The sequence below is a fragment of the Equus przewalskii genome, chromosome 10 (genome assembly GCF_037783145.1).
Source record: "Equus przewalskii isolate Varuska chromosome 10, EquPr2, whole genome shotgun sequence".
NCBI classification, from domain to species: domain Eukaryota; kingdom Metazoa; phylum Chordata; class Mammalia; order Perissodactyla; family Equidae; genus Equus; species Equus przewalskii.
Window position 1 is genome coordinate 35,071,501 of NC_091840.1, and position 25,214 is coordinate 35,096,714.

General features: G+C 33.3%; 1 protein-coding gene across 22 annotated transcripts in view; it reads right to left on the minus strand.

Moving 5' to 3' along the window:
• BCAS3 (BCAS3 microtubule associated cell migration factor) overlaps positions 1-25,214 on the minus strand; it is a 569,320-nt gene that overhangs the window by 383,726 nt on the left and 160,380 nt on the right. For all 22 annotated transcript variants that reach the window (XM_070562375.1, XM_070562376.1, XM_070562371.1 and 19 more), the window contains 2 exons: positions 18,690-18,773; positions 10,867-11,037 (listed from right to left, as the gene is read on the minus strand). In XM_070562375.1, coding sequence (XP_070418476.1) covers positions 10,867-11,037; positions 18,690-18,773 — 255 coding nt within the window. The remainder of the gene's footprint in view (positions 1-10,866; positions 11,038-18,689; positions 18,774-25,214) is intronic.

Sequence of the window (25,214 nt, forward strand, 5' to 3'; positions counted from 1 at the left end):
TCTCCCACTCTATCGGTTGCCTTTTTACTCTGCTGATGGTTTCCTTCAATGTGCAGAAGTTTTTAAGTTTGATGCAGCTCTACTACTCTATTTTTTATTTTGTTCCCTGTTCTTTTGGCATTATATCCAAGAAATCATTGCCCAATCCAATGTCCTGAAGTTTTTCTTCTAGGAGTTTAATAGTTTTAGGTCTTATGGTTAGGTCTATAATACATTTGAGTTAATTTTTATATATGGAGAAAGGTAGGGGTCAGTTTCATCCTTCAGCATGTGGCTGTCCAGTTTTCCCAAAATGCTATTTGTTGAAGAGACTGTCCTTACCCCATTGCATAGTTTTGGCACACTTGTCGAAAATCTTTCAGACTTATATGCATGGGTTTATTCCTGTACTCTCTATTCTGTTCCATTGATCTACATATTTATGCCCATCATCTTAAGTACCATTGCTTTGTAGTATGTTTTCAAATCAGGAAGTGTAAGGGTTCCAACCATGTGCTTTTTCAAGATTGTTTTGGCTTTTCAGGGTTCCTTCAGATTCCATAGGAATTTTAGGATGGTTTTTCTGTTTTCTATTTCTGCAAAAAATGCCATTGGGATTTTGATAGGGATTGCATTTAATACATACATCACTTTGAGTGATATGGCTATTTTAACAACATTAAGTCTTAAAATACGGCATGAGAGGGACCTGTCCAGTGGCGCGGTGGTTAAGTTGGCAAGTTCCACCTCAGTGATCCAGGGTTTGCGGGCTCAGATACTGGGTGTGGACCTACATACTGCTTATCAAGCCATGCTGTGGCAGGCGTCCCATATATAACACAGAGTAAGATGGGCATGGATGTTAGCTCAGGACCAATCTTCCTCAGTAGGAAAAAAAAAAAAAAAGAGGAAGATTGGCAGCAAATGTTAGTTCAGAGCTAATCTTCCCCCTCAAAGAAAAAAACCCAGCATGAGACATCTTTCCCTTTATCTGTACCTTCTTTGACTTCCTTTAGCAATGTTTTATAGTTTTCAGTGTATAAGTCTTTCACCTCCTTGGCTAAATTTACTCCTAAAAGTTCATTTTATTAAAAGACAACAAAATTGACAAATCCTTAATTAGACTAACAAAAAAAGAGAGAACTCAAATAGCTAAAATTAGAAATGAAAGAGGAGATATCATAATCAATATCACAAAAATAAAAAGAATTATAAGATACTTTTATGAACAATTACACACCAAAAAATTTGAAAACCCAGAAGAAACGGATGAGTTCCAAGAAACATATAACCTACCAAGACTGAATCATTCAGAAATAAAAAATCTGAACAGCCCTATAACTAATGAGGATATTAAAGCAGTAATCAAAAACTTTGCAACTAAGAAAACCCAAGGACCAGATGGCTTTTCTGGAGAATTTTACCAAATATTTAAGGAATTAACACCAACCCTCAAAATTCTCCAAATAACCAAAGAAAAGGGAACCTTTCCAAATTCATTTTATGAGGCCTTCATTGCCCTGATACCAAAACCAGAAAAAGACAAAAATAAAACTATAGATCATTATTCCTGATAAATATTGATACAAAAATCCAAAACAGAATAGGAGGAAACCAAATTCAACAGCACCTTAAAAGGTCATATACCATGAACAAGTGAGATTTATACTTGGAACGTAAGGATGGTTCAACATACAAAGATCAATTAACGTAGTACACACATTAACAAACTGAAGGACAAAAACCACATGATAAATCAACGCAGAAAAAGCATTTGACAAAACTCAACCACTAAGTCATATACACAAAGTCCAAAGCTAACATAAAATGCAATGGGGAAAGACTGAAAGCTTGTCTCTAGGATCAGTAAGAAGGCAAGGATGCCCACTCTCAGCACTACTATCAACATAGCACTAGAAGGTCTAGGCAAAGCATCTACACACACACAAAAGAATAAAAGGCATAGAAATTGGAAAAGAACCAAAATTCCCTACATTCACAGATAACATGATCTTATAGAAGACCCTAAAGATTCCACACACACAAAAACTGTTAGAACTAATAAATGAATTCATCAAAGTTGCAGGGTACAAAGTCAATACTCAAAAATCAGTTTTGTTTCTATACACTAACAATGACCAATCCAAAAAGGAAATTAAGAAAACAATCCTATTTGCTATATCATCAGATTTATCAATTTTGTTAATCTTTTCAAAAAACCAATCTGTTGTACACAGAATTCAAAATATGATGTACATTCGGAAAAAAACCAACTTAGGATTTTTCCCAATATTTCACTGTTTGCAATTTTGTCGAATTCCGTTCATATTTTTCTTATTTACTTTATTTGTCTTGTTTTGGTTATAATTTGCTCTTCTTTTTCTAATCTCTTAGGGGCAAAGCTATTACTAATTTGAGACCACTTTTCTTCCCTACTATAAGCATTTAAAGCTATAAATTTCCCTCAATGCAATACTATAACTGTACTTCACAAATTATATGTTCTATTTTTATTTTCATTCCATTCAAAATATTTTCTAATTTTCTGAGATTCTTTCTCTGACCCATGAGTTATTTACAAATGTGTTGTTTTATTTCCAAATATTTGGAGATTTCCATAATTTCATTCTGTTATTGATTTCCATTGCTAACATTGCATGATTTTAATCATTTTAAAGTTATTTAGATTTGTTTTATGGCCAATCTATATGGTCTATCTTGGAGAACATTACAGATGTTCTTGAAAAGAATGAATTCTGCAGGTTTTGGGGGGAGTGCTAGGTCAAGCTGGTTGATAGTGTTAATCAGCTCTGTATCCTTACAAATTCTCTGTCTAGTTTTTCTATCAATCACTGAGAGCACAGTATTTAAATATCAAGCTGCAAATGTTAGCTATAATTTCTCCTTTCAATCTGTCAGATTTTGCTTAATGTTTCTTGGGCTATATTGTTATGTGTTTATACATTAAGAATTGTTTTATCTACACCTATTACATTGACCTTACCATTATGAAATGTCCCTCCTTTTCTCTGACAATATTTCTTGACTGAAAGTCTGATATTAACATAGCTATTCTAATTCTATTATGGTTATCCTTTGCATGGTACATTTCTTCCATCTTCTTACTTCAACAAATTAGGTCTTCGAATCTAAAGTGATTCTGATCTGACAATCACTGTCTTTTGATTTGATTCCATTTATAGCTAATATAATTATGCACATAATTGGACTTAGGTCTGCCATTTTGCTATTTATTTTTATATCTCAGGTATTCACTGTTCCTCTGATTCTCTTCTTTTGTGTTAAACCATTATTTTAAATGTTACTATTTTAATTCCTCTTTTAATTTTTTTAGAGTAATTTCTTTGTGGTTGATGTGTAGGTTATAAGGTGCTGTATAGGTTACAAGATTACAGGTTAACTGCAGACTTAATTGCAATAAATTACAGCTCCTTGCTCCTATATAGCTGCATTTCCTCCTCACTTCCTTTGTGCTACTGTTGTCGTAGGTGTTACCAACTGAGAAACATGCTATATTCCCTAAAACAATCTTCTACCTTTTAAAGAAAGTAAAAGAAGAGAAAGATGCATATTTATATATTTTATTTCTTCAAATATTTTTCTGCCCCTTTCTCACCTCTCTGAGATTCCAATTACACATATGTTAGTATTCTGATGTTGTCCCAAAGGTCTCTGAGGCTCTGTTTATATTTCATCTATTCTTCCTCTCTGTTCTTCAAACTGGCCCCAAACTGAACCGCAACCTCAGGCTACCAGGGGTGCACATCATCCCTATTCATCACCTACCATGTTCCCTACATTCAGTGAAAACACTCTTGGACTTGGGCTTTAACCTTCTACTCCAAATCCAGTAAATCCCCTCTCTAGACTGGAAATTGCTTGTTCACATGGCCCACTCTGCTCTGATAAAATTATCACACTCACCAGCTCCAGACAGATATGATTAAGAGCAGCTTCAGGCAAGAAAGCCATTGTCTCCTATTACTGTCATCAAATTCTAGCATCTTTTCATGAATAAATGCTTATCATTTCGTTCTTAGATTTGGGTCAATTTCCAGAGTCCCCAAAGAGTTATTTTTGAAAATTCTGTCCAGTAAAGTACTTATTTTCTAGGGAGAGGATCCACTTATCTCTTCACTTCAGCACAGCTGAGATTCATGCTCAAATCATCAGTAAATTTTACATACAAATAACCCATTTTAAATATGTAAGTAGATAAGGCTTTGTGAATTTATACAGTTGTGTAACCATTACCATATTCTAGATGTAGAGTACTTCCATTACCCCATCAATTTCTTCACGATGACTTTACAGTAGATCTCCAAGCCCAAGCCCCAGGCAACCCCTTATGACTATTTTACCTCTTTTACCTTTTCTAAATATTTTTAAATTTTTTCATACAAGTAAATCATGCAATTTATCTTCTATTTTCTTTCAGTAACATAATTTTTTTAGTTCAACCAAGTTGTTTCAGATATCATTCATTTCTTTATATCGCTGAGTTATATTCCATTGTATGGAGGTACCACAACATGTGAATTCACCTACCAATTCTTGGCAATTTGGATTACTTCCAGTTGATTGCTACTATGCATAAAGCCGTTGCAAATATCTGCATACACATCTTTTTTGTGAACATGTTTTTATTTCTCTTGGAGAGATACCTAGAAGTGGATTTGCTCAATCATATGGTAAATGTATGCTGAACTTTTTATGAAACTGACAAACTATTTTCCAAAGTAGCTATGTTATTTTATATTTCCAATTTCTCCACATCTTTTCCACCACTTTGTATTGTGTGTCTTTTTAATTATGGGCAATCTTATGGCGACAGAAATTAGAGTGGTGGTCACCATTGACTGTGGGACAGGGGGATGAGGAGTTATCGTTTAATGGGTACAGATAATGAAAGAGTCCTAGACATGGATAATAGTGATGATGGCACAACACTGTGAATGTATTTAATGCCACTGAATGGTAATCTTAAAAATGACTAAATGGCAAATTTTATGTTATATATATTTTTTACTACAATTGGAAAATATGCATTATAAATTATTTTTTTCATCTTTCTTTTTCATTGTTCCTTTTGACTTTCAAAAATGTTACGTGAGAAAAACAAGAAAAAGAAAAGAAGTCTTAAAGGAGTAGTCTCCTGGAAAGAGTGTTAAGCCAACTCTGTTATAAACATACAAAGGGTTTGCTTTAGGATATATGGTAAATTCACAGAGTTGTGCAACCATCATCACAATCAAATTTAGAAGATTTTCATCACCCAAAAGAAACCCCATAACCATTAATAGTCATCCCTCATTTCTCCATTCTCTCCAAACTCTCAGCCCTAGGCAATCAATAATCTATTTTTTCTTTCTATAGATTTGCCTATTCTGGACATTCTGTATAAACAGAATCACAAAATATGTGTTCTTTCGCTATGCATAATATTTTCAAGGTTCATCCATATTGTATCATGAATCAGCACTACATTTCTTTTTATTGATAAATATTATTACATTGTATGTATATATCACATTTTATTCATCCATCCATTGATCAGTTGATGTATATTTGAGTTGCTCCTATTTTTTGGCTGTTATGAATATTGCTGCTATGCACATTCATACACAAGTTTTTACATGGATATATATTTTCATTTCTCTTGGGTATACACCTAGGAGATAAACTTTTAAGTCATAATGGTAACTCTTTTCCAAAGCAGCTGCACAATTTTACATTCCCACCAGCAGTACATGAGGGTTCTCATTTCTGCTTACTGCCATTGGTATATCTTTTTCAGAAAAATGTCTATTCGAATTGTTTGCTCAATTTAATATTAGCTTACTTATCTGTTTATTATTCAGTTATAGGAGTTCTTTCTATATTTTGGATAGCAGTCCCTTATCAAAAATATGATTTCCAAATATTTTCTCCCCTTTAGTGGGTTGTCTTTAAACTTTCTTGATGGTGCAATCTGACGCACAGAATTTTTTAATTTTTACAAAGTTTAACTTACTTCCCGATTTTTTAAAATATAAATACTTCTCATACCTATGTTGATCATATCAGATTACAATTTTTGCCTCAACCAAATATAATTTATAAAACTCATGAGAAGGATAATATATTATATACGTTTTGATTTTTACCCATTCCATTGTTCTCCACTTTCTGAAATTCCAAGCCTTCTTTTGCTATAATTTTTTTTTAGAAAACTTTCTTTGGCTATTCTTTAAGAGTAGATCTGCTAGTGAAAATTTTCTCTTACTTTTCCCCTTTTAAAAAGAATGTCTTTACTTCCACTTCATTCCTGAAGGATATTTTCATTAGAAATGGAAGCTAGATTTAACAGTTTTTTTATTTCACTATTTTACAGATGTTGTACCACTTCCTTCATCTTCCATGGATTCTGATGGGAAATCTACTACCTATCATACATTACTGGAGGGAATGTAAAACAGGACAGCCCCTCTGTAAAATAATTGAGCAGTTTCTGACAAAATTAAATGTACACTTATAAAACTCATCAATCACACTCTTGGGCATTTGGTAAAGAGAAATGAAAACTTACACAAATCACACAAAAACCTTTACACAAATGTCCACGGGAGCTTTATTAGTGATAAGAAAATACTAGAAACAACTCAAGTGTCTTTCAAAGGGTGAATGGTTGAATAGATACATAGAATGATTTACATGCAACAAACTAAATAAACTTCAAGGATATTATATTCAGCGAAAAAAGTCAATCTTAAAATGTTACATACTATACGATTTCACTTATACACATTCTAGAAATCACAAAATTATAGAGATGGAGAACAGGTTGATGGTTGTCAAGAGAAATGGATGGGATAGGCTGAGGGATGAGCACGATGACAAAGAGGTATGTCTTGAACAGTCTTGTATCTTAATTGTGATTATATTAATCTATACATAGAATAAAATTTTATAGAACTATGTACACCCACAGACATAAACAAACGGATGCAGGTAAAACAAACAGTAAGAGCTGTATAAGGCCTGTAGCCTAGTTAACAGCAACGTGCCACTGTCAATTTCCTGGTTTGGATACTGTTACTATAGCTACGTAAGATGTCATCATTCATGAGAAGTTGGAGGAACCTGCGTGAAGGGTACATGGATATATGTGCAACTTACTGGGAGTTTACAATTATTTCAAAATTAAAAGTTAAAAATGCAGAGTATACTGCAGGCTTTTGAATTTCTCTCATTTTGATAGGCGATAAATGGAATCTCAGTGTAGTTTTAATTTGTCTTTAACTTATGACAAGTGAAGCCATGGGTATAGGTTTTATACCAATTGTATATATTTTAGTTTTTTCTGTGAAATATTTGTCTTTTGCTCCTTTTCATATTTCAACTTGGTCTTACAAGATTCTCTTTCCTTTCATGTTATAACCCTAGACCTCTCTTTCCAACACAATTAGTTCATTGAGTACTTTATTTGATGGTTTTAAGAAAGAAGCCATCCAGCAAAAATGCCCATTAATCTTGGTGCATAGCAAAACCTCATACAGCTAAATAGAATTCTCTGAATCTTCTCCTTAGGAGATTCACAAATATAACAACCAGATATTTTTGGAAGGATTCTCTCCATTGCATTAGCACCTTGCCTAAAACATCAAATCAATAATACCAGAGATATCCCAATACAATTGTCCTAAGACATGTGATTTTTCTTTTTTTAAGATTTTATTTTTCCTTTTTCTCCCCAAAGCTCCTCGGTACATAGTTGTATATTTTTAGTTGTGGGTCCTCCTAGTTGTGGCATGTGGGATGCCGCCTCAAAATGGCCTGACGAGCGGTGCCATGTCCACGCCCAGGATCCGAACCAGCGAAACCCTGGGCCAACGAAGTGGAGTGCTGGAAATTAACCGCTCGGTCATGGGCCAGCCATTAAGACATGTAATTTTGACTCATCATTTAACTAAGCAGGCTGAACCTCTAAGTATATGTAGTAACAACTTGACTGTATTAAAACAAAGCAAAGCAATTTAATTGACACAAGGTAGATAAGCCTTTAATCACATGAACAAAAAGATAGACAAAACACCAGGAACCATTAAATTATTATGAACAACACTTGTACTTGGGGCAAGAAATAGCTCAAGTTTATCTAATCATTCTGGAGCATTTTTCTTTGATTAGAGAATTTGCCACATTGCTAACTTCAATTATATAAATATGTAAAAGCAAATTATAACACAACTTATACTAGCCACAAAATGCTTTTAAAAAACATGAAAGGAACACAGATAGAAAGGGACAAAGTCAATCAAACTCATTCCTTCTTAATGCAGTTACCACACAATGATCCTGTCACCTTAAAATCAAACAAATCAATTTAGCATCAGAAAGATAGTGAATCAAATTTTATATCACTACCACTATAAGCATGGAAATATCTTTACTAAAGGCTCAATGGATTTAAACAGCAAAAGTGAACGTACTGTCAGCTTTAGCTCCTGATATGTATAAGAAAAGGAAAAAATATTACAGCTAAGGTCAAACATCAGTGGGAAAGGGCTCAAAGTGATAAATCTATGACATTAACCACAGCAGTCTTTTTAATACAGTCCAGCATAACCTAAAAACAGCCCTGTACTCCAACTGAACTATTTATCACAGACAAAAATGTCTTCTTGACAAAAAACAGATTCATGTTAATAAAAGAAAGGAAGACAGTATTATACTGAGGAAATCTTGTTGCTTTAAAAATATTTATAATTCTTTCAAAATGCACATAGCAACTTACCATTTATTGAACATCAATTTATATCTTGTCTTATAATTGAATTTATAAATCAAATTAAAATTTCAGAATACGTTATGAGTGGGAATGAAAAGAGATTATGTCCCTAACAAATAACAGAAAAGATAAAATTCTTCAGGTTAAACAACAATTTTTAACTTTTAAAATCTAACATTTCTATGATTCTTATTTTCTAGTAAATTTGTTTCAAGTGTTAACAAGGCATTTTTTACAGAAAAATGAACTTTTGCAACTCCACAATCTACAGTCCATTTCCATATTCCAAATCTGAGTATTCGATTTTAAAGTTATAAAAAGTTAGTAAAGAATGGGGAGAGGGGTCACATTTGAAAACATAAGTCCTACTGCTATACTTTTTACATATTACTTTAAGTTTTTCTTTTTATATGTTCCTATACTTAAATAAAATAAATCAAGGAGTTATACCTCTATTTCATCAGAAATAACAAGAGATAACATTTTCTACTTTTAAATGACTACAAATCTGTCTGTCAACACATGCTAGATGTTTAACAGACTTACTTATACTCACCAAACTAGACAATGCTGGGGAGGGCTGTTACTACTCAGTAAATGTGGGTGGCCTTAGAGTTGAATTAATTAAGAATTAAAGAACAAAAGACAATATTTTTTACTTTAACACTCATAAAACACTAAGGGTTTACATATTTAATTACAATTAAAAGAGAGAACATCTGTATGTGTCTATCAACTTGAGCTAATTAACAGAACTTAGAAAAGAAATCATTACAGTCAACTGAAAAGTTTGCTAACACTTCATTAAAAAGTTTTACACAACAATACAAGCCTGTAACATATTTGGTTAACCACCAAGTTAAGATGGGACAGGTGGAGAATTATCATTCTTCAGATTTCAGATAAAATACAATAGCGAAATTCAGTAACACAGAATTTCAAAGATTTTTTGTCTTTTAAACAGCAGAGTCCACCTTTTTTTTGAAATGCCACTTGATCTTCCTATAGGAATTAGTGCCTGAGTAGCACCCAAATGGAATCTTTCATCAAGATGTAGGATCAATATAGACTGAAAGCAGATTTTCTCAAAAAGAATGTAATATTTAGGGTTAATAAAGACACATAGCTTCTAAACACTATGTTCTGAAAACAGAATTAAATATATATTCTATATAAAATTAAAATAATTTCTATTTCACAGATGTTGCTCTATTCCTATCTTATTCTAGTAATTGATTTTAGACTGTATTTTTACAGCAATGATAACAAACTACTAAAATTTAAAAATTACCTTCCTTTCAGAAATATATTTTAAAATTCAAGACTATAATACAAAAGAAAATTTATAAATGCATAGGGGAAGAAAACAAAACCAAATTGGTTTCTTGTCAGCAAGATTTGTATGCAAGTGTAACATATTTTTCCACATTTATAATCATTCCTTCTAAATGTTTATGAACATAGATTTTTAAAAGCCTGTTTTATCTGAAGATATAGGATTTTATAAGGTATTACCATGTATATATTCTAATACATACTTTGAGATTTCGTATATTTTTTCATAGTTATAGGAAAATATCCGTAATAAAATTTGATATTATTCACATTATTGTCATTTGTAACCATCATAATTAGTCAATTAATTTGTTAAATTCCCCCAAATATGTAAGGTCCTGTGGATTGTTTCTACAAGCAAGACTCTGCCTCAAAAGAAAAAGTATTAGTCTTCTAATTTAGGTTATAACAAACGTCATTAAAAAATACAAAGAAACAGTACTATGAAGAGAACAACATAAAGAAATATATAATTATTTATGAGATGAATGTCCTGATTAAGAGATAACAAGAGAATTCCTTAGAACCTCAATTTTACCTTTAGGTTTGACACATTAATAATGTTTGGATTGACAGGTTTTAACAAGTTACTGATCATTTTTTGAAAAAAAATTTTAACCTGAAATAACCTCAATTTCTAGAACTGCAAAGAAACAATCTTCAAGGCTAAGTACATTTTGGTTGATCTTGATCGCAAATATATTCTTAGTCTGCCCATCCTCTGCAGAAAATGAGACATTACATGCATCAGAAGTTCTCACCTGGCCCTCTCCTACTGTTTCAGTGTCGATCACCGTGATGATGCCTGGGACCAAAGGACTCCGCCTTGAATTACTGTGCATAGCAACATCATCTTCTGTCACACCTGAAGGCAGTGTGCCTGTCAGCTGAGTCACCACTTTCCCAACCATCGTCAGGCCAGTTTTCAACGTCTGTACAATGAAAGGTAAAATGTATGACTTCACGTCAGTATTTGGATTCTAAACAGAAGTGTGCATTTTGTTAATCCTCCTACCCACTGAATTCTTTATTCTCATACAAGCTTATAGGTAACAGTGAACTGCCACAGAAATTCAGTCTGATTTTTCACATGATCTTCAATTTTAGTTAGAAAATCGGTATTAGTTTGAGTGAATGGTATCAGTAGAGTCCCCAAAGTCAGCATGATGAGAATAAAGCTGTAGACAAATAATTAAAGATCTGTGTTTCACATGAGGGTACGATTGCATTTTTATTAAAACAATTTCTTTTTTCCCTCTCCTTACCACATATAACTTAAAATATGTGACATAGTAAGAAGTAGGAACTATGTGATGTTCTATTTTTTGAAATATTATAAATCTAATTTTAAGTCCATTTTTTAGCATGAAAAAGACAAGGCAATGGAAGAATTCCATGTGAAAAAGACTATGCTTCCAAAGTAAATCTATAATATGCTGCTATACAGCACCATACATCAAGATTTGGCATTTGGAAAATACAGTTTCCATCCAAGATACTAATTACTAGACGAAGGAAATATCATATGAAATTAGCCAAGAAGGTTATTTTCTCTCTGGTAACAAAAACCAATACAATGTAATGCTTCTAATATATTATTTCAATTAAAGACAACCTAAATGTAATTTTATAATTACATTTAGTTCCATTTCATTCAAAGCAAATAGATAAAACTAACACGTGTGACTATTTTTTTGCTTTTATGTGATTCTCATTATCTGATTATTCTCATTTGCATTAACAAACAATAATGTTAAAGTAACTTTTTTGTCTGAAAGAGAAAAGTTAAAACAGAGAAAATTATGTGATTCATAAATGTTCAAAAAGATCTAATCATCAGAGCCTCAAAATAAGTAGTTTAGATTACACAGACATATCAAAAATTATGTATGACATAATAGACACAACATTCAGAAATAAGATTTTTCCAATTCTCATATTATGAGGAAAAGTTTTTATTAAAATACTTAAAATTAATCTTCAATAAGGTGATTCTTTTTATAATAACTATGGGAAAATATGCTCACCTATATCCTGGCATATGTTCTAGCTAAATTTTAACATGTTAATTATTATATACATAGTATTCCAAATATTAATTTATAAATGGTAGGCAAAGAAGGTAGTTTATAAAGGCCTAAATGTGATTTAAGCAACAATTAGATTGAAATTTTTAAAAGGAAAGTATTTTCCAAAGAAATTTTTCATTAAACTTCCATATAACTAACACTAGTGATACATCTATTATTTTCCTGTAGCTATGTTCCCTGGAGCGTTTCCTATGAACTCAGGATTGCTCAAGCTCTTAACATAAATGATCTCTATAGATGTCCTCAAACACCTTGCCAGTTTCTAGAAGAGAAAATTGATGCTACAGAAGTTAAGTAAAACAGCAGCTAAAACAGCTAGCTGATGACAAAGCCAGATTTCAAAACTAGGACTCTCTATCTCCCAAGCCTGATTTTAACCACCATCCAGTATTCCCTCGTAATCTATTCCTGTTACTACTTGTGATCTCACACTTCTTGAATTCAGAACACAGACATATACTGTGGGAGGAAAAAAGGAAAAATAAAGACCATAACAGTGTATCCTAATAAATACTTAAATAAAATGACCAGCAAAGTCATTTGCTGAATTCAAGCAAAAAGACATAACTTGCAGCCGACTGAAACCAAGAAAAAGCCACAAATCAATTTTAACTGTTTTGTTTAGTGCTAAAAACGCAAACTGCAGTGATTATAAAACACATTAGCGTTCCTCAATTAGCAGCCAAACATTTGTTTCAATAATTCACAAGAAATGACTTACACAAAGTCTGTTGGAGTGTTGTCAAGAAAGCCTCTGAAGGACCAACAAAATCAGGCGCCACAGTGTATTGATGTCAAAAGCTGGCCAGGAAGCCTGATTAACCTCTGCGATGCCTCAGCTGATGGGCTTACTCCATTAATGCTAATGGAGATGCTCCCACTAAAACGGAGCTATTCCTTTATCAAGAGTGCCTTTCAGGTTTAAAGTTTTGGTTCTACATTCTCCCCATTTGCCCTTGAGCTTGTTATTTCATGCTCTTATACCAATGAATAGGAATAAAACTGAAATAACTGGAGCACACAGAAAGCGGGAGGTAATGTACCAGAGCAAACCACAAGACAAAGGGAAAAGTTATTCTAAGAGAAGAATGAAAAAACTCCAGAAAGGGGGGGGGGGGGGATCATAGTATATTTCATAGTCAAAGGCTCATATTACATGAAGAGTTAGTAATATTTCTCCTAAAAAAACCTTAAGGCTACCAGTGGGGTCATCTTATGAGTGGACAAAAATCTAAACCCAAAATTTAACAGTCATCAAATCTGTACTTGTAACTTTCAAAATAAGGTCTAATGCAGGGGGTAAGAGGAGTACTAGAAGTTTTCTGCATTAGTGAAGACCTTTGCTTCTAGGAGAAATTTGTTTCCATGTCATAATCAAATATACTGATGAGCACTGGTGTCCCAAAGCAAAGTATGTGTTATTTAATAGTTTTCACATACCATATTTAGATACCTAAATCAGCTCACGGTAATTAGTCTTTTCACTAGATTTTAGTAGAAAGGGTACATACATACCTGACGATTTCCTCAAATACATAGAAAAAAGAATGAATGCTAAGCAAAAATTAGGAATAAAAAATCTATTTGGACAAACAGAGATGTCAAATTAGACTGACTGTCCTCACAATCTGAGATTTCTAAATTAAAAAGTTCATTATATTCTCAACTAATCTTAACAGGAGCATTCACATTACTAACCTGTATCTATAAGAAAGCTGAACAGAGACTATAAGGAATGTGTCTGATAATCCATCATGACCAAAAATTCAAATGAGCATGGTACTTATTCTGTTCTATTGCACACAGATTTGCCAAAGGGTCACTAGTCATCTTTAACCTTTCTCATGCCATATCAGTTGTCCTCCCCATCCATTAGTGCTAATGGTGCTGCTCCCACAAAAGCTGTTAGTTGTCATTAAGAAGTTATCAGATAACAAGAGAAAACAGAGGCATTTTTATTAAATCAATTTACCACACTGGGGTGAAAACACATTAAAAGGAAAAATCAAATAGGACAGTTATAAGGTAACTATAAAATATGGACCAAGACTTTATAAATGTATCGAAATAATCCAATTTGAACAATTTCTATGTTAAACTTTTCCTTTATCACTACCACAGAGAATTCATCACTATTATATTCTTTTCAAGGAAAGCCAAACAAATTACTTGGAAAATCAAAGGGAAAAATCCAAAAGGATAAAAGTTTAATTTTAAGTGCTATTTGAAAATCCAGAAATTCTAAAAAAGATTATTTTCTCTAAGAGATCCAAGTACGTGTACAAATAATATATTTGTACCAACAATTGTATGGTGAGGTAAAAAAAGAATTAAAAATTTAATAATTAATCTTCTATATAACAAAGTGGTTAACCTCTATGAAGCCACATAAGAAGCTGTCATCAGAGAGAGAAAAATATTAATGATTACTCTTTCAGAGAAAGTGATTTAACAATGAAATGAAAGTGAATTTATTTTTAAGATTAGTACTTTCTTTCTTTTTTCTTTTTTTGCTGAGGACGACTCACCCTGAGCTAACATCTGTTGCCAATTTTCCTCCTTCTGTATGCAAACTGTCACCACATCATGGCCGCTGACAAGTAGTGTAGGTCCATACCAGAACTGAACCCAGGGTGCCAAAGCAGAGTGCACCAAACTTAACTACTAGGCCACAGGGGCTAGCCCTAAGATTAGTATTTTCTTAAGGAACACATACTACATGTCTTTTTAAATACTTTCTATGCCATATCTCAAAAAGTATATTATCTAGAAATGATAAAATGGTCAGAAATAATAAGAAATTTTATTTTCAGGAGCCAGCCCAGTGGCGCAGCGGTTAAGTGCCCATGTCCCGCTTCTCGGTGGCCTGGGGTTTGTTGGTTCGGATCCTGGGTGCCGACATGGCACCGCTTGGCAAAAGCCATGCTGTGGTAGGCGTCCCACATATAAAGTGGAGGAAGATGGGCATGGATGTTAGCTCAGGGCCAGTCTTCCTCAGCAAAAAGAGGAGGATTGGCAGTAGTTAACTCAGGGCTAATCTTCCTCAAAAAAAAAAAAAAGAAAAGAAAAAAAGAAATTTTATTTTCTATTTTCAATAATGACAGGATGGGAAAATCAGATGAATCATATCAATGAAAATAAGTAGGAAAACTTGGGAGAATTTTTTTTAAACTCTGCCTGAAGGTATTGAATATTTATTAAGATAGTAAAGAGTTACTATGTCCAAATCCAAGAGAATAAGAAAATCCGGACACATGAGCTAGGTATTTAGGCCTAGATACATTTGATGATTCTAGAGAGGGCTTCTAAGAGCCTGAGTGGTGCTTCTGGTAGACTTGTGGAACTAGGTGGTCATGTTCAAGTGGGCCTACCTGGTGACTTTCCCTTTGGGCTGGAACATAAAGGGAGAGACAACAGAAGTAAGAGTGAACCTGTAGTAATCAGGCTCTCACAGCTATTTCAGGTGAGCTTTATTTAAATAATTTAAGTAATCTCAATCCCTGACATTGGATTAAAATGCTCCAAGATTGACAGTGCCCTAGAACTCTGGTATAATGTCAAAGTCAAAATGGTCTCTAAAGATTTTTTAAATAAATTCTGGCAAACAGGAAGTCAAGACACCATAAATGAGAAGCAGTAGAAACAACAAACAACAAAAACACAGGAGCCAGATATTGAAGTTATCAGAAACAGATTTTAAAGTAATTAAGTTTACTGTGTTTAAACTGTTAGGTAATTTGAGAAAGACGAAATTCTAGAGAACCAGAAACTATGACAATTTACTAAAAGATTTTATCAATGCATAAATGTTCAATTTTATCAAGCCCTTTTTGTGCATATATTGAGATAATCATATTATTCTTCTCTTTTATTCTGTTAATGGGGCAAATTACACTCATTGGCTTTGAATAATAAACCAGCCATACTGTGGAAATATCCCAACTGGATTGTGATACATTATCCCTACTATATATTGTTTAATTTTTTTCTACTATTATTTTGTTCAGGATTTTTCACATTTATGTTCATGAGTAAGACAGGACTATAGTTTTCCTTTTTCAGAATGCTCTTATCAAGTTTCAGTATCAAGGTGATTTTGCACCATAAAACAAGATGACGCATAGTCTGACTCTTTTTTATTCTATGGAAGAATCTTTATAATATTGCCCTTGTTTATTCTTAAATGTTAGATAGAATTCTCTGGAGAAGGTTTCTAGGTCTGAAGATACCTTTGTTAGATTTTTCTCTTCTTAGTAAACTTTTATACCCCTTATACAGCGAAGTACAGGAATTATGTGTACATCATGATGAATTTTCACAAGGGGAAACACTAATAGGGGTATAATCCATAATGCAATAGTAACAAAGACAAAAGAATATATTCATAATTATATTACTTAATTAGAGAAGTCATTTTGATGTACTTACTGTGGAAAACTGGAACTGCTATATACTTCAAAAGGCTAATTTACCCACAAAGTTTCTAATATCCAAGAACTCATAGGAGAAATTATCATTTGGGGAGGAAAAGCATCCCAACTTTCCAATCTTTCCTATATAAAATATCCACCCTCTGGAAGTGAGATGAAGGATCGTTCTATTTCTGGTAGGATTTTAGGAAAATAATGATAGTATTTTAAAAGAAATCTCAAAACATTCATGCTTTCTAATTCAGGAGTCCATAAGGACACAGATAAGCACTATATAAACATAAGAAAAGTATTTTGAAAAACATTTCATGACATTTAAACTAAGTATGAGTTAAAAGAGCAGGGTACAATATATGATTGGATTTAACGTGTTAAAACTATCAAGAAATGGGTGACTTTTATACTCAGGGTTATATTTTTTCCTTCATTTCATAAATTTATAAGCAAGAACATGAATCAGCATTATAATCAGGCAAAAACAATTAAACAAAAATTAAACACAAACTACTTTATTCGAGAGTTAATGGCAGAATTTTACATATTGCCAGAGCTAACAACGAATTTCAATTACACCAAATTCCACTGGTGACCAATGGCCTAATAGAAATTGACTGGATTAAGGTGTTGTCATCAACATAATTTCTTAGAGTCTAAATGTGAAAGACGAGTATATTCCCCATAGTTCCCAATACTGGGGTACAGAAAAGTGAGGAGTTCGGATTTGTTCTTTTCAAAACACAGTAAGTCTAGTCTCATCCCAGCATGCCCACTTTCTCTCAGCTAACAGTGAGAACAGCTAAACAGTTACCGAATGAAGCAGGTCACTTTCCTTTTATGCAAACACACACACACATAATTATAGCGAAGAAGAGCTGAAAGTTTTCCTCCAGCACATATCTGAAAATTATTCAAAATGGTAATAGAATGAGCTACCCTGAGGAAAGTGTTTAACACAGATAAGTCTAAAAGGAAGCTAATACTCAAGAAGTAGATCTCGATATATTTTGTGGATCTATCATAAACTGACTGAACAATAACACTGATACTGCCTAATTACTATGTCTCAGCTTTCTCCTCACTGAAATAACCATCATAATTTTTGCATACACAATGGACAAACAAGTAATTTTTATAAAGATTCTGAAATCTAAAATATATAGTGCCATAAGCATAAAGACATGCAGTATTTCCGTTGAGCAAAAAATATGTGACGCTTCTCTCATCAAAGCAAACAACCCATTCTAAAGCACATCATGTAAGCATTTGTGATCAATCTTGAAGTATTTTTGTATTTGTTTTACATAAAACAGTGTGACCTTTGATTCTCTCCCTGTGGTTTGCTTTAAACTCGTTGTTCTTTTCTGAATAGTTGTGCTTTCTATTACATGCTGTCATTTAAATTCACTATGTCATCCCTATTATTAGAATTGTTTTGTTGTATCCTTCACAATTCAAAAGGATAGTGATTATAAGAATACCTTATAATCAGCATAAAGTTTACCAGCCATCATCAAAATTAACCCTCTCACACACGCAAAAAGAACTCATTTGACAAAGATGCAGGGGGCAGCCCTGTGACATGAAAGAATCTTTGAATGTGCCAGGGGTTTGACTCAAGTTTTCTTAAGGAATAATATTCTTTTTGCATCAAGAAGATTCATAAATGTTCAAAGATGCAAAGGGATGTCAGAATAGGTAGAATGATGCAAATCACAGAAAAAGAATCCAGAAGTCATTATCTAAAACATGTAAAGCTTCTTTCAAAAGTGGTATTAACTAGATAACAGACTTTAATCTCACTAAAAGACTTAAATATTTAGAATTGGATAAATACAAACCCTATAATCATTACAATAGAAAATAAAGTATTATTTATAGTCTTAAGAGATTAAATACCTAATCACGTAGTTGCCAATTCTCATGAGTGACAAAATAATTCTGACTTCTTAAGTTTATTCCACATTTGTGAATGAAAGGGGAAGGTACAATCTCAATACACTTCAGGAGAGAAACTTGATAATTACTGCACATGATCACAACTCGCAGAGACTGCCGGATACTCACTTTAGCCGCACTAATGACTGTGGCAGTATAAGACTGAATGTTGTCTCCACAGGCTCCACCACGGGACTGATGACATCGAATCAACTGGAAAAAAAAGAGAAAGGAAGAGAAACCAGAAAGTCATTTCTATTAAACTGTTTAACTCTACAGGCTATTAGGATAGAGGTTATTTACCACACATAATGAGGGTGGTAGGTGGGAATGTTTGCATTAGTGTATTTCAGACAAACAGCTAAAAGCCCTGCTGAGACACTTTTACCCCTTTTTATAATCTACTGGTGCCACTCAGGCAGTTTCATGCTCAAATAGGATTTTTAATTACAAGATGAATAGTCTTTAAGAATTCATAAACTCTGAAACGGTAGGATTTGGGATCTGGCAGCCTTTCCACAAATAAATTTTAAAAACATAATCAAAGGATTTAGACATGACTTCCTAACATTAAATATTTAACATGCTAGCAAATTGGAGGTTTTGTCTTCTTAATTCCTACATAAAGATTGTAAAAGGAAACAAACAAACAAAATACACAAAAGAATTTGCCATATTTCCATTTTCAGTTGTGTCAGTGGAAAAGTGATGCAAATTATGCATAAATCAACTGACACACATAGTAGCCGTCCACTTCAGAGGGCTTACTAGTTTTACCATTAGACGGAAAAAGATATGTCCTTACTCATGCCTGACATAAATAAATCACCCTGTCAATTTTCAAAGTGAATCACTAGTTTGACATGCATGAGTCTCTCATGTACTGAGCAATAAACCAGGATTAAATTCTCCACTGCTCCTACACTTCCTAACTTTAGTAAAAAGAAAAAAAAAACCATTAGCCAGATTTTTACATTTAAAATTTTTAAGACAAAATGACAGTAGAGTATTAGAACAGCTCCACATTGTGATGTAAATTATTAAAAGTCTACAGAATTCAGAAAGAATCTATCCCAAAACATTTTTAAAAAATGCTTTATGGTTCTAAGAGAGAGGTTTATAGCAATTCAGGCCTACCTCAACAAAGAAGAAAAATCCCAAATAGACAATCTAAAAGCACATCTAAAGGTACTGGAAAAAGAACAACAAACAAACTCCAAAATCAGCAGAAGGAAGGAAATAATAAAAACCAGAGCAGAAATAAATGAAATAGAGACTAAAAAAAACAATAGAAAAAATTAATGAAACCAAGAGCTGACTCTGAAAAGATAAACAAAATTGACAAACCCTTAGCTAGACTCAACAAGAAAAAAAGAGAGAAGGCTCAAATAAATAAAATCAGAAATGAAAGAGGAGAGATTACAACAGACACCTCAGAAATACAAAAGATAAGAGAATACTATGAAAAGCTATACGCCAAAAATTGGATAATCTGGAAGAAATGGAAAAATTCTTAGAAACATACAACCTTCCAAAACTGGACCAAGAAGAAGTAGAAAATTTGAATAGACCAATTATTAGTAGGGAGATCGAAACAGCAATCAAAAATCTCCCAAAAAATAAAAGACCAGGACCAGATGGCTTTCCTGGTGAATTCTACCAAATATTCAAAGAAGACTGAATACCCATCCTCAAACTCTTCCAAAAAATTGAAGAGGAGGGGAGGCTTCCTAACTCATTCTACAAAGCCAATATTATCCTGATACCAAAACCAGACAAGGACAACACAAAAAAAGAAAATTACAGGCCCATATTACTGATGAACATTGATGCAAAAATCTTCAACAAAATACTAGCAAATCAAATACAACAATACATTAAAAAGATCATACATCATGATCAAATGGGTTTCATTCCAGGGATGCAGGGATGGTTCAACATCTGCAAATCTATCAATGTGATACACCACATTGACAAAATGAACAATAAAATTCACACGATCATCTTAATAGATGCAGAGAAGACATCTGACAAGATACAGCATCCATTTATGATAAAAACTCTAAATCAATAAGGTATAGAAGGAAACTACCTCAACATAATAAAGGCCATATATGACAAACCCACAGCAAATATCATTCTCAACAGAGAAAAACTGAAAGCTATCCCTTTAAGAACAGGAACCAGACAAGGATGTCCACTGTCACCACTCCTATTTAACATAGTATTGGAAGTCCTAGCCAGAGCAATCAGGCAAGAAAAAGAAATAAAAGGGATCCACATTGGAAAAGAAGAAGTGAAACTGTCACTCTTTGCAGATGACATGATTTTATGTCTAGAAAACCCTAAAGAATCCACTAAAAAACTTTTAGAAACAATAAAGGAACACAGTCAAGTCGTGGGATACAAAATAAACGTACAAAAATCGGTTGCGTTTCTATACACTAACAACAAAGTAGCAGAAAGAGAAATTAAGAATACAATCCCATTTACAGGTGCAACAGAAAAGAATAAAAGACCTAAGAATAAACTTAACCAAAGAGGTGAAAGATCTGTACACTGAAAACAATAAAACACTGTTGAAAGAGATCGAAGAAGACACAAAGAAATGGAAAGATATTCCGTGCTCTTGGATTGGAAGAATTAACATCGTTAAAATGTCCATACTTCCTAAAGCAGTCTATAGATTCAACGCAATCCCTATCAAAGGTCCAACAACATTTTTCACAGAAATAGAACAAAGAATCCTAAAATTTATATGGAACAACAAAAGACCCCGAATAGCCAAAGGATTCCTGAGAAAAAAGAACAAAGCTGGAGGTATCACACTCTCTGATTTCAAAATATACTACAAAGCCATAGTAACCAAACCAGCATGGTACTGGCACAAAAACAGACACACAGATCAATGGAACAGAATCGAGAGCCCAGAAATAAACCCACACATTTATGGACAGCTAATACTCGACAAGGGAGCCAAAAGCATACGATGGAGAAAGGAGAGTCTCTTCAATAAATGATGGTGGGAGAACTGGACAGCCACATGCAAAAGAATGAAAGTAGACCATTCCCTTACACCATGCAGAAAAATCAACTCAAAATGGATTAAAGACTTGGATGTAAGACCCGAAACCATGAAACTTCTACAAGAAAACATAGGCAGTACGCTCTTTGACATCGGTCTTAGCAGCATATTTTCAAGTACCATGTCTGACCAGGTAAGGGAAACAAAAGAAAAAATGAACAAATGGGACTACATCAAACTAAAAAGCTTCTGCACAGCAAAGGAAACCATCAATAAAACAAAAAGACAACCTAACAATTGGGAGAAGATATTTGCAAACCATATATCAGATAAGGGGTTAATATCCCAAATATACAAAGAACTCATACAGCTCAACAACAAAAAAACCAACAACTCAATTAAAAAATGGGCAAAAGATCTCAACAGAGATTTCTCCAAAGAAGATATACGGATGGCCAACAGGCATATGAAAAGATGCTCAACATCATTAGCTCTCAGGGAAATGCAAATCAAAACTACAATGAGGTATCACCTCACTCCGGTCAGAATGGCTATAATCGACAAGACAGGAAACAATAAACGTTGGAGAGGACGTGGAGAGATGGGAACCCTTGTACACTGCTAGTGGGAGTGCAGACTGGTGCAGCCACTATGGAAAGCAGTATGGAGTATCCTCAGAAAATTAAGAATAGATCTACCATATGATCCAGCTATCCTACTGCTGGGCATTTATCCAAAGAACTTGATAATGTAAAGGCATAAAGATACCTGCACCCCTATGTTCACTGCAGCATTATACACAATAGCCAAGACTTGGAGGCAACCTAGGTGCCCATCAAGGGACAAATGGATAAAGAAGATGTGGTATTTATACACAATGGAATACTACTCAGCCATAAGAAAGGATGAAATCCGGCCATGTGTGACAACATGGATGGACCCTGAGGGTATTATGCTGAGTGAAATAAGTCAGAGGGAGAAAGTCAAATACCATACGATCTCACTCATAAGTAGAAGATAAAAACGACAACAAACAAACATATAGCAATGGAGAATGGATTGGAGGTTACCATGGGAGAAGCGGGGGAGGGCATGTGAGCAGATGGACTATAATTAGTTTTTGGGTGTTGAACATCACGTAATCTAGACAGAATTCAAAATATATTATGATGTACATCCGAAAGCTATATAATGTTATAATCCAATGTTACCGCAATTTAAAAAAAAATAAAAATTTTTAAAAATGCTTTATATAATTTAAAACAAGGCCATTTGATAAAAATTAATATGTAAATCTTTGATTTTTTAATTCTAGAATCAAAATTTTTTTCATCACTAACATTGTATTAAAAAACAATCCCTCTTTACCAGGTTAGAGCTTCTACAAGGCAAGGGAAACCAGGATCAAAATGAAAAGACAACCCACCAATTGGGAGAAAATATTTGCAAATCATATATATGACAACGGGTTAATCTCCATAATATTTATAAAGAACTCACACAACTCAACAAGAAAAAAATAAACAACCTGATCAAACAATGGACAGAGGATATGAACAGACATCAAAGAATATATACAGATGGCCAATAGGCACATGAAAAGATGCTCAACATCACTAATCATCACGGAAATGCAAATCAAAACTACACTAAGATATCACCTTACACCCATTAGAATGGCTATAATAACCAAGACAAAAAAATAACAAATGTTGGAGAGGTTGTGGAGAAAAGGGAACCCTCATACACTGCTGGTGGGAATGCAAACTGATGCAGCCACTATGGAAAACAGTATGGAGATTTCTCAAAAAACTAAAAATGGAAATACCATATGACCCAGCTATCCCACTACTGGGTATCTTTCCAAAGAATTTGAAATCAACAATTTGAAGAGATGTATGCACCTCTATGTTCACTGCAGCATTATTCACAATAGCCAAGTCATGGAAGCAACTCAAGTGCCCATCAATTGATGAATGGATAAAGAAGATGTGGTATGTATATACAATGGAACACTACTCAGCCATTAAAAAAGACAAAATCGTCCCATTTGCAACAACATGGATGGACTTTGAAGGTATTATGTTAAGCGAAATAAGCCAGACAGAGAAAGACAAACACCACATGATTTCACTCATATGTGGAAGATAAACAAACACATGGACAACGAGAACAATTTAGTGGTTACCAGGGGGAAGGGGTTGGGGGATGAGCACAAAGGGGTGTAATATGTACAAGTGAAATTTCAAAATGTTTTAAAATATCATAACTTCAATAAAAAAACAAATTAAAAATAAAATTTTAAAACAACAATCCTTCAAAGCAATAATAATATGTTATAATAAAATATCCGTAAAAGTCCAATATGAGAGAAACTGCCACACTGAATGGTTGCTTAAACAGATATAAAGGTCAGTGATGAGGAATTTTCCAAATGGCAGGTGATCAACAAATGTAGTTTCACATAGGGGAAAATAGGGAGTTTGAAAAGTGATCATTTTAGCTAATAAAAATAATCTCACTTACTCTCTCATTCATTCATTCATTCACAAATACACATTCAAAGAGTTAAGAAAATTATCCCTTTGCTGCCTCCTGCCGCATGTGCAAAAAAAGACATTATCTTGGAAATACTATCATCTCTACGCTGCTTCAGGCAATTAAAATAATCAAGGATAAATATGTGAAAATAAGGAATACTATTACTTTTTCAGTTCAACTAAAACTGACTTAGCATTTTTACATAAACATAACTAACTTAGAAATTTTTGTTTAAAACTTAGACTCATTAGAAAATTACATTTGCATCTCAGTTCATCAAAATTAAAGATAAATCAAAAGTTTCTGTAGTAAAAAACTCTATCATGGACTAATTTCCAGGAAACATTGGTAAGTGAAAAAAGCAATGTATAAAATAGCATATATATTATCTTTTGGAAAATAAAGGGAAATATAAATATATATAACATAATGAAATATATACGCATAAAAATAAAACAAATATAAAAACAAATGTACACAATTATGTATCAAATGAAAACTTCAACAACAATATGGGGAGGCAGAAAGAGAGCAATAAACTAATCAAAATAACATATGAATACAGTATTTGACTGCATACCTTCAGTTTTAGACATAGATGGGAGGGGAGAGAATTGCAAGAAAAACCTGAGCTCTTTTTATTTGGTTTGATTTTTTGTAGCGGTATGAGCAAGCAATTCTGCAATTACTTTTTGTATTATAGGATTGAACAAATAAAGTAAATATGCCAATAGCAGGGTCTCCTATGCAAAACAAGGGACATACATTATGATAGCAAGTAAGGAAATAGTTAAAAAAAATTTGATGAAGGCATGTCACAGTGTCACAAGAACCAGGCTAGAGGCGCTCTCATTGATCAACTCTGGGACAATTTGAAAACCAAAATAATTCAAGAGAGAAAAAAATTAAAGGCCATTGAAAAAACAGAAATCCATAAGTCCATATCAAAAATGAAGATACAGAAAAGGAGAGAAGGGGAAGTTCTTGATTATAATAGCAAGCCAAGTAATAGTAGAGGGTGAAGGTGGAAGATCATTATTTTGTAATCCTCACCGCATAGATTGGTTCAGGAAAGAATCAGCAACGGA